The 17,958-nt window shown below is 35.7% G+C and overlaps 2 protein-coding genes across 3 annotated transcripts; one reads left to right on the top strand and one right to left on the bottom strand.

Annotated features, from left to right (window-relative positions):
* The first annotated feature begins 201 nt into the window (after positions 1-201).
* LOC108181150 (uncharacterized) lies at positions 202-9,269 on the top strand. Of its 2 annotated transcripts, none has more exons than XM_021469564.3 (4): positions 202-315; positions 2,237-2,368; positions 4,836-5,961; positions 7,799-9,269. In XM_021469564.3, exons 2-4 carry the CDS (start codon positions 2,314-2,316, stop codon positions 7,941-7,943), a joined length of 1,326 nt encoding a protein of 441 aa, XP_021325239.1. In that variant the 5' UTR covers positions 202-315; positions 2,237-2,313; the 3' UTR covers positions 7,944-9,269. The 2 variants fall into 2 exon arrangements, with proteins under 2 accessions (XP_021325239.1, XP_017208841.1); XM_017353352.4 differs by having other exon boundaries at positions 2,215-2,368.
* Positions 9,270-11,081: 1,812 nt separating this feature from the next.
* LOC141380089 (uncharacterized) lies at positions 11,082-16,985 on the bottom strand. Its single transcript, XM_073936773.1, has 5 exons — positions 16,938-16,985; positions 14,268-14,559; positions 13,630-13,896; positions 13,388-13,530; positions 11,082-12,866 (listed from the first exon to the last, which is right to left on the bottom strand). The coding sequence occupies exons 1-5, from the start codon at positions 16,983-16,985 to the stop codon at positions 12,831-12,833; spliced, it is 786 nt and encodes a 261-aa protein (XP_073792874.1). The 3' UTR covers positions 11,082-12,830.
* Positions 16,986-17,958: the final 973 nt, after the last annotated feature.

Raw genomic sequence — 17,958 nt, 5'->3', positions numbered from 1 at the left:
TATATATATATATATATATATATATATATATATATATATATATATATATACTTTTTTATGAAGAGGGAAGAGGTAATTTAAGTCACATAAAATTTGCCAAAAAGCCAGAATAGGGAAATAGTAATGGAAAACATTTTTGGAGAAGGTTTGAGTAACAGGATATAAATATATAATTTCTTCACCCCTCCATCCTCCTGGCTTGGGGGAGTCAAGAGCAGAATCCAGGCGAGCTGGACACGCAGCGCTGGCCGAAGAGAGGGCTCGTTGGGCGGGGTGGAAAAAGAAGAATCCTCGGTTAGTCTAACCGGAGTGCGGGTAAGCAGCGGTTCACGACGCTTCCTGTATTAAACGTCACACAATTACAAAACACGGTTTGATAAAGCGTTATTTCTGCATTGTTTTCATCTGCTACCGACTAATGCTGCTATTTGTGTGTCTTTTCTGCCGTCTGCTGACTCAAACATAATGTTAGCCTAGCAGGCAACGATGTGACAGAAACGTGAATTCATCAAGACCTCGAGCGACTGTCTTTGTTTTTGTGTTCGCGAGCACGAATGCTATTGTTGGCGAATGTCACGTCAGCAAAAGTCAAAATACGGTCTTGGAGGGGTATTAATTAGAGGTGAATTTGCGCGACCTTTTAAATCCACCACAAGGATATATATGTATTTGAGTATGTCGATGAAAGACGTTTGACATTAGAAACATTAGTAAATATTGCTTTGTGTAAAACAATAGCAGATCCTGCCCATACAACTGCAACAAGTTCACGTTTTAGGATTGTCTATAATTTATAGTTATAAATACATAACTATAGTAGATGCTGCATGCTGTGAGGTAGTCATTCATCTATTAAAACATCTTCATAATAACTCAGATTTCAGTTACCAGCTGCTATAAAGCATGTCTGACTTTGAAGGAATGTGAGTAATTCCTAGGATTTGGTTAAAGTAACTAATCTAAAAAAACTCACGCTACATTTTAAATAAGTTTATCCATTTTACTATTTACAAACCATCAACTAAGAATTTTGGCTTAATGAACTATTAATTTGCTGCTTATTGATAATTGTTGTGTTTGGATATTGGGAATGAAGAATAAGATCAAACTTACCAATAAACAGGCAATATTTGACAGGTTATTAATATTATTATTAGTCAAGTAATAAGGCTAAACTAAAGTGCTATAGGGCGAGGCAGTGGCGCAGTAGGTAGTGCTGTCGCCTCACAGCAAGAAGGTCGCTGGGTTGCTGGTTCGAGCCTCGGCTCAGTTGGCGTTTCTGTGTGGAGTTTGCATGTTCTCCCTGCATTTGTGTGGGTTTTTTCTGGGTGCTCCGGTTTTCCCCACAGGTGAATTGGGTAGGCTAAATTGTCCGTAGTGTATGAGTATGAGTGTGTGAATGTGTGTGTGGATATTTCCCAGAGATGGGTTGCGGCCGGAAGGGCATCCGCTGCGTACTTGCTTTGCGTAAAACTTGCTGGATAAGTTGGCGGTTCATTACGCTTTGGTGACCCCGGATTAATAAAGGGACTAAGCTGACAAGAAAATGAATGAATGAATGAATAGAGTGCTATAAAAAAGTCATTACTTTAGATTGTGATGGTTAGAAACACTTCAAGTTAGTATTATTAGGCCCCCCTTTGATTTTTTTTTTTTTTGTTTTAAAATATTTCTCAAATGCACAGAAATTTTCACAGTATGTCTGATAATGTTTCTTTTTGAGAAACTCTTATTTGTTTTATTTTGGCTAGAATTAAAGCAGTTTTTATTTTTTTAAAAACCATTTTAAGGTCAAAATTATTAGCCCATGTAAGCTATATATATTTTATCACTGGTCTACAGAACAAACCATCGTTATACAATACCTTGCCTAATTACCCATACCTGCCTAGTTAACCTTTTTAACCTAGTTAAACCTTTAAATGTAACTTTAAGCTGTATAGAAATGTCTTAAAAAATATATAGTCAAATATTATTTACTGTCATCATGGCAAAGATAAAATAAATCAGTTATTAGAGATGAGTTATAAAAACTATTATGTTTAGAAATGTGTTAAAAAAATAATCTTCGCTCCGTTTAACAGAAACTGGGGAAAAAAATAAACAGGGGGCTAATTATTCAGAGGTGCTAATAATTCTGACTTCAACTGTACTTAAAGTGTGTGAGTTATTGGAAGCAACCTTTTGAGAACGGATTTATTTTGATTTTGCTAGATCTGCTCCTTCCACACACCAGCTCCCTTCAATGAAGCTCCTTCCACTTGGATATTTTCATCTGAAGAAGACAAGAGTTGATGAAAGAACACAGAGAATATGAATGATCCTGAAACTTCCGGAATAAAACAAGAAGATGTTGAAGAACGAATAGGTTGGTGTTTATTCTGGATTATTCTGTAAATTTAAGAGTTTAACATGACTTTATTTGACTGTCCAAATTATGAAAAGTTTAGACACACGATTGCCTATTGTTTAATTAGAATCTAGACTAAACCCTGCTTTTAAATTACTATAAATATTCCTTCATCAATATTATATGTGGTTTAAAGTAAGCATTACCCACAGATAAGTCCAAATAAAAATGACTAAAAATCACATTTACAAATATTTTAAATCACAAATTACAAATCCTTAATGCTTACAATTTTAAACATTGTTTTGTAATGTACATGGTCTGATTTAATTTTACTTTCATTCATCTTAAATGTTGTTAATTTTAACTAAAAAATCTCTTCTGTGCCACAGCTTCAAAGCAAATAATATACAGATAGCTTTGTTACACATAATTTCTTAAATTGGTTGGAAATTGGAGGCTGATGAAGGTCAGATAATAGCTAAAAATAATAGTTGGTCAGATTAAAAACTATCTGAGCTATTTTACTCTACATTTAATCAAATCTGGTTCATGTTATTTGGTACATATTACACAAATTTTAAATAATTCACATACCCGACTGAAGTAAACATTGATACAGTTTTCATCACTAAAACATAATGTTTTTGTCATTTTTGTAATCTTCTGATTAAAAATGTGCATCATTGGATGACCGCTGTGCCTAATACAAATGAATCTATCAAAATTAATTAATTTCTTTGCCTTATTAAGATACATTTTTACATGTTTTTGTACATTTCTGTAATTTACCCTTTATTAAGGAAAGAACCATATATTCTTTATCGGCACTGATTTTAATGTAATTATATATATCTAACACCGGCTGCCACTCCTGTCAACTAAGAATAGGAAACTGAGGCTACAATTCGCACAGGCTCACCAAAATTCGACAATAGCAGATTGGAAAAACGTTGCCTGGTCTGATGACTCCATTTCTGCTGCATTAACAACATAAAAGCATGGATCCATCCTGCCTTTCATCAATGGTTCAGGCTGGTGGTGGTGGTGTAATGGTGGGGGGGATATTTTCCTGGCACACTTTGGGCCCATTAGTAATTGAGCATCGTGTCAATGCCACAGCCTTCTGGAGTATTGTTGCTGACCCTGTCCATCCCTTTATGAACAGTGTACACTGTAAGCCCTAATAATTTGAGACTACTCAAATAATTTGAGTAAAGTGATTTCCTCAGTTTGTTTGAGTAATGGGAAATCAACAACTTAATTTATTGAGTTGACTAAATGTGGTCTTTTTATTGAATTATCTTAATTGTTTAATTACAGATAACTTAAAATGGCTAATAGACTTAACTTCAAAATTTTTCAGCTTTTATATTCTTTGCTTACTTACTCTGAGGGCCGTTTATATTAAAGATATTTAGCCACACTATGCTGGTGTTTCGTAACATCTAATTTTAACAAGGTGGGTTGTTAGCCCACCCGCTCAACCCCCAACCTAGAACACCAGGACTTACACACATGCAATTTAGCATATCCAATTCACCTATAACGCATGTCTGGACTTATGGGGGAAAGCACCCGGAGGAAACCCATGCCAATACAGGGAGATCATGCAAACTCCACACAGAAATGCCAACTGACCCAGTCAGGACTTCGACCAGCAACCCTCTTGCTATGAGGCGACAGCGCTACCAACTGTGCCACCGTGTCACCCCTGCATGTAACTTTTCTCTTTCGCCAGATGAGTTCAGGTAGTGTCTCTGTCACGCTGCATTTCAGCAAAATTTAGCATCACAAGAAAAATGACCACCTTGTGTCATATAACACTGACCAATCAGCGCAGTTGTCAAACACAATCAATCATTTTAAACAGAGACATGGTGAATCACTTAAAGAAATTAAAATGTTAAGTTCAGAGAACTAAGAATATTAATTGCATTTTTTTGCTGTCTAACGAGTAAGTTAAACACAACTGTTTAAGTTTTGATGCCAAAACTTGGTGTTTTAAATATTGTTGGGGTTTACAGTGTATCGATGTTCTGATGGCTACTTCTAACAGAATAACGCACCATGACACATTTGCGAATCATCTTACACTGGTTGCTTGAACATGACAATGATTTCACTGTACTCAAATAGCTTCCACAGACCTCAGTTCTCAATCCAATAGAGCACCTTTGGGATGTTGTGGAATGGGAGATTGGCATCATGGATGTGCAGCGCACAAATTTGCAGCACTTGCATGATGCTATCATGTCAATATGGACCAAAATCTCTGATTGAATATTTCCTGTACCTTGCTAAATCTGTGCCACGAAGGATTAAGGCAGTTCTGAAGGTAAAATGGGGCCCAATCTAGCACTAATAAAGTGTACCTAATAAAGTGTCATGTATTAACCCCTAGTAACACTCCAGAGTTAATCAAACAAGCATTTCAATGAGTACCGATTAAAGAGATGAAATCATACTTTCACTTTCATTTTAGACCTGATCGAAGAGAACAAGGAGATTGAAGGACTGATTGAATTGGCGAAGAAACATCATGACGTCAACATCGAAGAAACACTCACGAGTGCCTCATGGCCAAGTGGAGAGACAATATGTTACATTTGCCCTCAGTGTGGAAGGAGTTTCTCATGCGAACAAAGTCTTAATCTTCACATACAGTTTCATAATGAGGTGAAGCCGTATGCATGTGATCTGTGCGAGAAGATTTTCTCTAATAAAGGCAACCTTAAGGAGCACATGAAAAGGCACACTGGAGAGAGGCCATACATGTGTGATCAGTGCGGGAAGAGTTTTGCGCATAAAGGAAATCTTAACGCGCACATGAAAATACACACAGGAGAGAAGCCGTATGCGTGTAATGAATGCGGGAAGAGATTCAAACAAAAGCAAATATTCAACGATCACATTAAAATCCACACTGGAGAGAGGCCGCACAAGTGTGCTCAGTGCGGGAGGAGTTTCACACAAAAGGGAGCCCTTAATGCACACATGAAAATCCACACCGGAGAGAAGCCGCATTCATGCGAGCAATGCGGGAAGAGTTTCACACGGAGACAGAACCTTACCGATCACATAAAAATCCACACCGGAGAAAATCTGCACACTTGTGATCAATGTGGGAAGAGTTTCCTAAAGTCATGCGTTTTAAAAGAGCATCTGCGTACTCATTCAAGAGAAAGACTGTTTAACTGTGACCAGTGCAGTAAGAAATTCTTTAGAGCCGATGCCTTGAAGGATCACCTGAGAGTTCACACACAGGAGAAGCCTTACATATGTTCCTTTTGCGCAAAGGGTTTTAGACAGATGGGCAATTTAAAAATGCACCAGAAAAGACACAGCGGTGTGAAGGATCATATGTGCACTGAGTGTGGGAAGACTTTCTTTACAGATTATGAGCTTAGAGTACACCAGAGCGCTCATACTGGAGAAAAACCTTATAAGTGTTCACACTGTGACAAGACCTTTAAACGGCCTGAATATCTGAAAATACATGAGAGGATCCACACCGGAGAAAAGCGATATCGCTGCGATTCTTGTGGGAAGAGGTTCACGCAGTTATCTTCTCTACTCGGTCATACGAGAAATGCTTGCTTGAAATCACAGTAAGTAGTTTATGTTTATATTTCAACACAGGCCTATTGTGAAAACGTACCCCCGTATACATTTCTGTAGAGCGTGAATTGTGTAGTCAGAGCTACTGGCAGCATTTCATATTTATAACAAACGCTATGGTGCAGTATGACTGTGCCGACGGCTTGTTTTTTTTTCATGCTACCAGCTGACGGCTTAGCTTCATATGAACGGCTTTTCCGCTGTTACCTGTTTGTCCAATTGCTCGCCGTGTACGTCGGCAGACTTGAGATGCAGGGAGGAGTTGACCGCGATGATGGGGTTTGAGTCTGGTGGAAAGCAGTTCCAGAAAGCAGGTAAAAGAAAAATAACTGCCAAAAAAAATTTAAGTAAATAACAGGGTGAGAATGTGGTAAGATTTGAAAACGTGGTAAAAATCAGGCGGCTGTGAGGGCTTTTTTTTTGGATTGCTTTTGAATACTGTCGGTTGGGTTAAGGGAAGGCGATGGGCAGGTCAGTCAGTACTTTCGAAAACACTATCGGTTGGGTTTAAGGAAAGGGGTGGGTGAGGATATCGGTCGGTCAGTCGGTCAGTCTGTCAGTCAGTTGTTCAGTCAGTCGACAGCGGCCTCAGGTGGTTTATGTGAGAACAACATCACAAGCAAAATTACCCCCTTGTGTCATATAACATCGACCAATCAGCACAGTTGTCAAGGCAGAATTTCAAGCGCAACAAATCATTTTAAACAGAGACATGGTGAATCATTTAAAGGTAATATTAATTAAAATATCAATTAGAAGTTTTTTTGCTGCCTAATGACTAAGTTAAACACAACTGTTACGGTTTTGATGTCAAAACTTGGTATTTTAAGTAATGTCAAGTCATAATAACTTATTATCTTTAGTAATGACCACAGAGGGGTTTACAGTGTACCCATCTTCTGATGGCTACTTTTCAGCAAGATAACCCACCCTGTCACAAAGCGTGAATAATCTCAGATTGGTTTCTTGAACATGACAATGAGTTCACTGTACTAAAATGGCCTCCAAAAAAAATTAAACAAGTAAATAACAGAGTGAGATTGTGGTAAGAAATGCAAGCTTGATAAAAAATCAGGTGGCTGTGAGGGCTTTTTTTATTTTCCGGATTGCTTTTGAAAACTGTCGGTTGGGTTGAGGAAAGGCGGTGGGCAGGTCAATCGGTGCTTTTGGAAACACTATCGGTTGTGTTTAAGGAAGGGGGTTGGTGAGGGTATCGGTTAGTTGGTCGGTCAGTCAGTCGACAGTGACCTCTAATGTATTAACGTTTGAACAGCAGGCGTGAATGGAGATCTGAGATGGAAAAGCATACACAGTGTCCTCTGGTGGATTTGTGAAAACAAAATCTACAAAAAATGCTCCTGGGATGTATTTTGCGCTGTCCAGAAATGTATACAGGAGTACGCATCAATAATGAGCCTTTGTTGTCAGACTTTGTCTTTATACCGCCCTTCAAAGGCAAAGTGCAGTTTTTTTTGTCAAAAATGAGTCTAAACTAGGCTTTGTGACTTCTGTTCTGTCTTGTGGTGAAGTCTCCTGCTTCAATTTTGTCTCATTTCAGAGAAACAAAGATTTTAAAATTGTGGTCACTAAAAAAAACCAAGCTGGTGTAAAATTTTTAAGGTATTTAGTTCAGTTTCAGCGCTGTGTAGATAATGCACTTTGCTTTTGTAGGGCAGTATAGATATGCTGCTGTGTCTTTTGCATGTACATCAGTCACCACCTACTAAGAAAAAAATTGATTAATTGATTAATTCATCTATTAATTGATTAAACATGTCACTCTTGTTGTTATTGACTTTCATTTTTGATTGTGTGTTTTCTGTGCAGTTTGATGGGGTCCAAGTTTCCTGTAGATCAAATAGTAGAGCATGGTGCTAGCAATGCCGAGGTTGATGGTATGATCCCAGCGGAAAGCAACTCAGCAACTGAGAAAATGTGTGCCTTCAATGCAATACAAGTTGTTTTAGATTAAAGCGTCTCCTAAATATAAAAATGAGCATAATGTAACTATTAGCTTTGCTAGTTTATTGTTAAACCACTCTAGTCCAATATTTCAGTATTGTATAATGATTATATACATTTTCATTATGTCAAATTTTCATTCTTACATCCTTATTTGGTCTGTTATTTTGTCAAGTTGGCAAAATTTTGTTGGTTATTTGCACAGAGAAAATTTTTATAATACTTCAGTGACTGAAAATTAACATGCAGTAAAAATTGTTAGCTCAATCAATAGTTTGAGATCATTTTGAAAGGTGTGACTCAAAAAAGTTTAAATTAGTCTAATATTAGTCTCTCATCTTGTAAAATTTGAATATGTGAATATGAAAATGAAAGTGAAAGTAAAACATCAATGCTTTCAAAAGCTGTTTTAGTGCCATGCAGTTTGATATTGAAATCATCTATGTAATATTTGTGTAATTTATTTTTCTGCTTCAAATTTTCACATGAATTTTTATATATTGTAAAAACAATGTTATTTATTTAGTTTGGGAACTTATGACTGAATGTTATGATTTTTTATTCACTGCTTCTTTTGAAGGCTCATCTATCAACCATATTATGTTTGCAGTTTGCACTTAAGCATCTCTTAAATGTTTCACTTTACTTGATACTTGTTTACAATTCATATCTTTGTTCTAAATGTTTTACGTCAAGTTCTATGTAACATGTCCATGAGTCATGTTATTTTTTGTAAAAAACTATTCTGTTAGCGCAGCGTATTTATTTGTTTGTTTGGCTTGATTTAATTTTTTCCCATTTAAAAGAATGGAGATTTAAGTTTCATTTTATTAATATGCCAAAGTATATTTATATTTTGGTCACACTTTACAATAAGGTTGCATTAGCAAATGTTAGTTAAAGTATTTACTAATATATTATTAAAATCCAAATTCCCTCTTAACATTATTTAATCACTGTAAGTTAACATGAACTAACTTTATTCCCATTAACTAATATTAACAAAGATTAATAAACATGGTAATAAGTCTATCGTTCATTGTTTATTTATGTAAGTAAATACATAACTTATATTAGTAGTAAACTAACATTAACTAGTACAACCGCATTGTAAAGTGTTACCTTAATTTTTTAAGTTATATGTTTTAAGTTAATGCATTGCCAAGTTTATAGGTTGACATTGTTTTTTCATTAATTTATAATAACAGAATTTGCCTCTGACCCTGTTGCTTCTTTAATGTTTGTGAATTTAAATGATAAATTCCTGTTGTTTTGGTTTAGCATTTCTATTTAATGTATTTTTTTATATATATAATAAAAAATAATAGTATTTTCATGTTCTTGTCCAATTAATAAATACACTTAAATGAATATAACATGTAAAACTGTAAGGGGTTATGAGGAGTTGCTAACTATAGCTAACAATGTAGCTCTTAAGTAAAAATTTCAAGATAACAATTACTTACTGAGTACACAGACTTACTGTAGAAACCCTTAAAATATTTAAACACATTTTACTTACTCATTGTAGATTCTTGTTTAAGGCCTAAACCATATCAGACTCTGCATCTGAACTGATAGACAGAGAATGGAGCTCACAGAAGTAAACAAATCAAACACATGGCTTCCATAAAGGGGCAACAACTTTGTGTTTAGAATAAGACAAGCAGCATGGGTATTTGTGTGTTACTGCCTAAGTAATTCTTTTCTGGTTTAAGATAAATACATTTATTTATAAATAGTATGATGAAGCATCAGGGTAGATCAGGACGGTAATTGATGAACAGTAATTTTATACTTATAGTCAGAGTTACTTGCCATAATGCACTTTCACAAATAAAGGTACACAAGCTGTCTCTGTGGTGGTACCTTTTCAAAGGGTACAAATTTGTACTTTAAAGGTCCATATCAATACCTCAAGGGTACATATTAGTACTTCAAAAAGTACAAAAGAGCAAAATTTGTAGGTACTAATATATACTTTTGAGGTACCAATATGGTCCCTTTACAAATGTGTTCCTTTTGAAAAGGTACCACCCAAGTGACAGCTCGTACCTTTATTTCTGAGGGTGTGGGTACATAAAGGTACAAAATCTGTCACTGGGACGGTACCTTTTCAAAAGGTACACTTTTGTACCATACATGTAGAACTTTTAGGGTCCTTTTGAACCTTTAAGTACTGTGAGGTACACATTTGTGCTTTTTAGGAATAATATGTACCTTTAAGGACCTGTTAACAACAAAATATTCCTTTTGAAAAGGTACTGCCCCAGTGACAGATTTTGTATCTTTATTTAGTCATTTATTGTAGTTTATCCTTTGCACTCAATTTCATACAAATGCTACTGGTTTTACAGTAAATACTGTTTCAAGAGTTCACACTTAGCTGATGATTTATAAAAGCTTGTTTGGCTGGCTGTCCCGGGAGAGAGCCCCGAGCTCAAGGGCTCCTCGAGCCCGGGCTTCCTCCCGTTGGCAGAGCGAGAGGGGAGCCTGAGCTCGGTGGATCTCAGAACTCCCCTGTTGCGGTAGCTAAGGGAACACAAGGGGTTAAACAAAAGCTTGATTGTTATGTATGTTTAATGTCTTTGGATGGTGGGAGGAAACCGGAGAACCCGGGGAAAACCCACGCGGACACGGGGAGAACATACAAACTCCTCACAGAAACACCCACCGGTCCTGTGGAACCAGGGCTGGCAGTGTTCTTGCTGTGGGGCTCACCATGTCTCACCATGTCTCTGCCGCCAAGCCGCCCAATCAGAGGTAAAGGAGGAGGAGAATAGGGGAGGAGGGGGGTTTCTTCCAAACGAAGATAAAGTGAACTAAAAACTGTGGCTATTTTATAGTAGCTTAGGGCTCATATGATTGGAAGATAGTGATTAGCAAATGCGAGACCGACCGTGATAAATCATAAGCACGTGATCCTCTCGAAATTAGTTTATGAATAAACTTCACTTATTGCTGCAAAACACTGGCTATTTTAAGCATCAACCACAAAGTCTCCAACAGTTACCAATGTATGTCAAAAATCAAGGCAGATTTGATTTCTCATTTCATTACACCTTTAAACCTACATGCAGACAAGTGTTGATCCAGTCAGTCATCTCCATCTTGACTTTACCGTCAATAAGAGGCAGACACAATCACCCACAAAAAGATGATTTTTATTTTTTATCAAATGCATAAACAGCACACACAATAATAAAAAAATGTAAAGTAAAAGGTATCTGAGTAATGCTATTAAAACAAGCTTCAATGTTAAACATCTCTGTACACTTCACACAATTAACACAGTTGACAATATATTTGGTAAGAGCACCCTCTGGTGTGCATAAACTATCACCAACATGCAGACATGAATCAGAAACACTGTTTTGAAACGCTGGCGTTGATTAAAAACATTTTTATAAACAATTTAAATCAGATTGATCTACAGCATTTACATTTGATTCCATGTATATATGTGTACATAAATGTTATGCAAATACAAAATACAATATGTACATTTTTTTTAATCCCACCGATTATCAGTTCAAATATCTGTTCCTCTACAATTTTGTGGTAAGCACCAAAACAGTTCAGTGGCTTGCAGCTCTGAAGAAGTCATAGTCTCACAATTCTGTTTCAATTAGTTCCTGCTATTTAAGACCAGAGTAGTATTTGTGACCAAAGATGCATTTTGTCTTGCAGTTTTGACTCACTTAAAAATAAAAGCGCTGATGTGAAAAATATACGAAAGACTAAACAGCATTTTGAACAAAATTCAGCCAAGGTTCAAAAGCTGAACAATGTGAACTTTGAAAATCTGTGCTTGTTAACATTTGTCATATGATATGTTTCAATATTTCCTTTTTCTTTGGGTTAGACTGACGGAGGAAGTGCCAGCACACAAAACTGAACAGGTTACTTTCTGTCATTTTACAACCACTACTAACCATTTGTCCATTAAAGTGGTGTGGTGAGTTTAGCATCCACCTTCTTTGAGACTGAAATCTTTTCACATTAAAGGCACAGTAAGAAAGTTGTTTCCCTCCCACTAACATTCACTAAAAACACACTATATATTATATGTATATATGTTATATATTTTGTGACTTATTTACTCAGATTATCCCAAATGTTTTCAAATCCAAGACCTGGGTTCATGAAAGCTAAAAAAAATATCTTAGGTTAAGTGAACCTTTAGTTTTATTTAAGCTTGGGTTACTAAAAAAAAAAAAAAAAAAAAAAAAAAAAAAACCGAGGGGTTAACATTAAGAACTTAAGTCTGCCATAAGGTATCCCCCTTTTAATTGTATAAAAGTATATTTCTAAATGTTGCTACAAAATCCTTAGCATCAATTTCACCTAATAAATTTAAGGGACCAAAGCAGCTCCCTTAAATCAACAGACACGATGGCTGATTTTATATTAATGTTCCAATATGGTAAGTCAAATTTCCAGATTTTAAAAAGCTGATTTTCCTGGATCTATCCACCTTATTTACACAGAAGAGTGGCGCAGCCATTGCAGCTTACATGTGTCGAGATTTCTGGTCTCATTCACTTCCATTTTTTTTAAAACAACTTATGCTGCTTAATGTTGCAAACTAATTTTCTCATCGTGTTATTTAAATTTTAATGTATTGTCATAGGTGACACAGTGGCGCCTCACAGCAAGAAGGTAGCTGGTTCGAGCCTCGGCTGGGTCAGTAGGTTTCTTTGTGGAGTTCAGATGTTCTCCCTTTGCATGTGGGTTTCCTTCGGGTGCTCCGCTTTCCCCCACAGTCCATAGACATGCGCTACAGAATTGGGCCGGAGTGTATGAGTGTGATCAAGTGTGTGTGTGTGGAATCCAGTGATGGGTTGCAGCTGGAAGGGCATACGCTGCGTAGAAACGTGCTGGATAAGTTGGTGGTTCATTCCACTATGGCGACCACAGATTGATAAAGGCACTAAGCCAAAAAGAAAATGAATGAATGAATTAATGTATTGTCATAAAAGTGCATATAGTTTGAAAATCAGGGCAATACATAATAAGGGGAATAATGAACAGTAAACCAGCTGTTAGCAAAGTTAAGAGAGAGATTAAAAAAAGCATTAAAGAACAAAGGAGTAGTGTAGTATAAGATCTGATATCAAGTATGTATGAGAGCTTGATAATCGTGTTAGAACAAGCCTAGAAATGCTGAAGCCTAAAGTCATATTGTCAATACATTTTAACAGATTCTTTACCCAAAAATAAAAAAAAATGTGCTGCTAATTCGCTCATGATTTCTCAAGTTCAAGACTATCACAGAGGAACTGTTCATTTAACTATTGAGTAATATTAATTAGTTGCATAAATGGTTAGGGTTGGTTACTATGTTTAAGAATACTTGCATGTATTCATGCATAAATAATTGTAGTTACCATAAGTACACAGAATGTGTGAAACAAGAAAAGCTAAAAATAAAGTTTTGACAATATCTCTTACCTTATCCTGATCTTTATTCTGTGATTCTCTTTTGTTAGCTTGTTTATACTTTAAATGGAGCAATGACCCAACTACAATTGTGATTGCTAGCAGCACAAATGCAGATGTTAACAGCAGTATTAAAAGCTTATGACTGTGGAGATCTGTAGAGGATAAAGCAGAAGCATTATTAGTGAAAAGACACCTGTCTGTATCTGTAAAAAAAAAAAAAAGATTCTACAAAAGCACAAATGCTGACAAACCTGAACATTTCAGACACATGTCACTGCTGGGGTATTTACTCCGGCTGGTGAATGTGTAAGACACAACACATGTGTGGGAATCATCCAGACACTCAGTCTCCAAACTGGTGTTGGACAATGAACTGTCTCCTTTGTACCAGGTGAGATTCACAGAACTCACATTAGACACTGAACACACCAGGAGACATTTTGGGACTATTGAACATCCTGGTGCTGATGTAGAACAATGACTGTGGTCTCTCTTGATGTCCGGTTCGGGAAGAGGTGCTTCAGACATGACAGAACAGGTAATATCATAATTAGAAAACCACCTACACTGTAAAAAATTCATTATTTTACAGTTTCTTTCCGGCTATTTTAATGGCCATTATTTTACGTGTTTTTTAAAGTACAGTGTATGGTTTTCTAAATTTTGAGGTCAGAATCAGAAATTAGATTTTTTTTTTTTATCTCCACTGTCTTAGTAACAAGCAAATAAAAACACAAATGTGATGAAAATATTTTCTTGAAAGACTAATTGAAATTAGACCAAATGGTCTTTTCAAGTTGTATTGAGTATTTGAATTATCAGTTGAACTTTGTATTACAACCATTTTACAAATTTTCTTCCCAATCACATTTCAGCATGATTTACTCACCATACACAATAACATTGTATTTTCTGACAATGTTACCACGGCTGATCTGCAGTGAGTAAAGTTCAGAGCCTTTGACGTTTCTGATAGTCAGAGATCCAGTCTGATTGTCCAGCTGTAGTCCATCTTCACAAAAGATGCTCTGGTTTGTTAATTCTGCTGCTACCTGATTACCTTTTGATTTAACTTCCCACCGAATGTGATCATTTTTCTGTACTTTAAAATTTGTGTTTAAAGTGACAGAATTCTCCTTCCACTTGAACAGTCTGTACTTCTGTATCAACACCAAGCAATCCTGAAACGAAGGTTAAACAAAGTATATTAGCAAACAAAACAGCTATAGCAAACTTAATTACATTAAAGAGGCTTAAATAATTCAGCATTAAACATGTTATGACTGATTAGGTTTTGACAAAAAAATCTCCTAATTTCATAAACATGAAAGGTAAAACAGCAAGTGCCGCACTGTAATTTCATTTCACTTCAAGAGAGGAAATTTTACCTGTCACGATGCACAAATAGCTGAAAAATATATCTGAAATCATATTTCTCCAAAGATATGAAAAAATTACAGCAGAATTAAAATCCTCATGATAATGTTAAATCTTTTTCAAAAAAAGTAAATATACACAAAAACATTTAGTGAAATACATGCGACTAGGTGAATTTCAGTGATTTGGTGTTATGATCACGCTCTAAAGAGGAAGAAATGAACAGTAGCCTATAATTTCATGTAAACAGTGTCGTTTTGCTTCGGGGTTTGGGAAGGTGTTGATTCTTGTTGGGTGGGTGTGTCAAAAATGTAAAAAATGTGTAAACCACTTGCTAAAGAGACTGCTCGCACAAGAGATACAAGAGAAAGTACATTGTTTGCACATTTATTTACATTAAGGAAAAAATAGATTAAATAATATGAAAACACATATATCTAACTTTTTGATCAGTTATTATTATTATTATTATTTTATTTTATTTTTTCCCACTACTGGGTTGCACCTGGAAGGGCATTCGCTGTTTAAAACATATGCTGGATAAGTTGGCGGATGAATAAAGGGACTCAGCTGAAGTAAAATAAATGAAATAATAATAACAATAATTATTATTATTATTAATAATAATATTTATATGGAGTAACTCTTTCATAAACCTTCATACTTCTTCTCTGTATATATAATGGTGATAATGATAAGCCTAATACAGTAAAAACAATAAAGTTATAGGCACGTTATAGGTCTCTAAAGACTTTATGATCAGGAATTGTGCAACATTTTAACAAACTGAATTTATCATTCATTCATTCATTTTCTTGTCGGCTTAGTCCCTTTATTAATCCGGGGTCGCCACAGCGGAATGAACCGCCAACTTATCAAGCACGTGTTTTACGCAGCAGATGGCCTTCCAGCTGCAACCCATCTCTAAGAAACATCCACACACAATCATTCACACTCATACAATTTAGCCTACCCTATTCACCTATAGGCTGTACCGCATATCTTTGGACTGTGGGGGAAACCGGAGCACCCAGAGAAAACCCACGCGAATGCAGGGAGAACATACAAACTCCACACAGAAACGCCAACCGCCCCAGCCGAGGCTCGAACCAGCGACCTTCTTGCTGTGAGGTGACAGCACTACCTACTGCACCACTGCATTACCCTGAATTTAATATCTTGTAAAACATACCCATGACTATTAATTAACATATTAGCCTAATATTTCATTTGCTTGACCATAATTGATAAGAACTTATGTGATGTTGTCAAGCAACTCTGGTGATGAATTTAGTCAATGTTAAGAGTTTGTTAAAAATGAGAGAATGAATTGTAAATTCTTTTTATGATGTAATCATAATATTATACAGTTGAAGCTAAGTGTTCATATGATGTCATTTCTTGAATGTCAGATTTATCAAGCAGTACCTTGTTAGACCTAAAGGGTTGCACAAAATTAAATGTATGTTATTGATTAAATTTGTGCACATTAAAAGATAATACATAGGATTTATGACGATACAATATTTAATTTATATAAATGCATTAATTTGTTGATAATTTTGTTTATAGCAGTGAATTCGTCATTGTTTTATCCTCAGAGATTAATTAATTTCTCTTTGATTTTTCTTGTTTTGTTTTTTTAAACTTTTAGAAAGGATGAAAAAAAGCAGGTGATAAACTGAATGAAATAGGGGAGAAACATCATCATGTCAAAACTGGTCACCCACAGATGAAAAGTAGTTCAACAAAATGATTTAAAAAAATCTTTCACTTGCTCTCAATGTGGAAAGAATTTTCAAGACAAGTCGGGTCTTGAACATCACATGAACATGGAAGAGAAACCACAGAAGTTTCTTAAATGTGGGAGGAGTTTTGCACAAAACGAAACCACATGTCATATTAGAACACACATGCATGTGATCAATACAGAAACAGTATTTCTCTAAATGTAACCCTTAAGAATCTCAATCAAATCCACTCTAGAAAAAAATCTGCTAAATGTGGTCAATGAAGGAAAAGCTTCACACACACACACACACACACACACATACACACACACACACACACACACACACACACACACACACACACACACACACACACACACACACACACACACACACACACACACACACACACACACTCACCGGCCACTTTATTGGGTACACCTTACTAGTACCGGGTTGTCTTCAGAACTGTCTAATCCTTTGTGGTATAGATTCAACATGGTGCTGAAAATATTCCTCAAAGATTTTGGTCCACATTGACATGATAAAAAAAAAAAAAAAAAAAAAAAAAATATATATATATATATATATATATATATATATATATATATATATATATATATATATATATATATAATGGTTGACTCTGAATTGGCTGTAAGTTCAATGCACAGGCAGTTCCAGTCAGTTTTGATCACAGTTCTAAATAATTGTGCTTCCCTCCAACATGGTAACCCATTCCTCTGTGTGATCTGATCTCAAGGACACTGACGTGCTTAAACAGGGAACAAATATGACTGGCAAATATACACAAAAACATTTGTGCAGAGGTAGCTAACAGATGTTACTATGAGCTATTACACATACTATGCTTTCTCTCTTTGCCTCCTTCTCTGTCTGTCTAACTGATTTAAACAGGGAGATCTGTGTTTAATGAAAATTCTGTCAGACATTGTGCTGCATAGAGCAATACTAGTTTTAACTTGTCTCTCTTGTCAAATGGAATAAGTGAGAATAAGCTTGCTCTGTGTTGAGATTTTAAATACACTCCTTGTCGGGCATTTAGAATCCTTTAATGGACAGCAATTTGTTGACTGTCTTTCGGCAAGTTACTAAAGCACTGGCATACTATAATGTGGCTTTTACCTGGCCACATGTTCACTTTTGTCCTGAGAAGCTTTGGCTGGTTGAGTAGTTTTATCAATGAAAATCAATGACAAATATTTTGTCTTAATTTGTTTGAAATAAAACAAATCCTATACATCAGATGCAAAACTTGTTACAAATTGAGTCTTACTTTTGCAGCTGCTGTGTAATTGGCAAAACTGACATTTGTACAGCAGCATAGTTTAGAAAATATATAAATTATAAACAAATAAAAAATAAATGCAAAATTAAAGATGTACAGTTGGTGGAGGTGTGACCATCCATGAGACAAAAATTACTTGTTTCTTTAATTTTTTTAAATGGCCT

This window comes from Danio rerio, chromosome 22, assembly GCF_049306965.1.
Source record: "Danio rerio strain Tuebingen ecotype United States chromosome 22, GRCz12tu, whole genome shotgun sequence".
NCBI lineage: Eukaryota > Metazoa > Chordata > Actinopteri > Cypriniformes > Danionidae > Danio > Danio rerio.
Note: the sequence above shows the minus strand (reverse complement) of the source record. Positions and strands in the feature narration are given on the sequence as shown.

Excerpts from the sequence above, each read along its gene's own strand:
- LOC141380089 (XM_073936773.1), bottom strand. The coding sequence starts at position 16,985 with ATGTTGAATCTATACCACAAAGGATTAGACAGTTCTGAAGACAACCCG. Across the intron at positions 14,560-16,937 it reads ACAGTTCTGAAGACAACCCG|GATTGCTTGGTGTTGATACA; the intron begins GTACTAGTAAGG and ends CCTTCGTTTCAG. Across the intron at positions 13,531-13,629 it reads CATGTGTCTGAAATGTTCAG|ATCTCCACAGTCATAAGCTT; the intron begins GTTTGTCAGCAT and ends TATCCTCTACAG.
- LOC108181150 (XM_021469564.3), top strand. The coding sequence starts at position 2,314 with ATGAATGATCCTGAAACTTCCGGAATAAAACAAGAAGATGTTGAAGAA. Across the intron at positions 2,369-4,835 it reads AGATGTTGAAGAACGAATAG|ACCTGATCGAAGAGAACAAG; the intron begins GTTGGTGTTTAT and ends CTTTCATTTTAG. Across the intron at positions 5,962-7,798 it reads AATGCTTGCTTGAAATCACA|TTTGATGGGGTCCAAGTTTC; the intron begins GTAAGTAGTTTA and ends TTTTCTGTGCAG.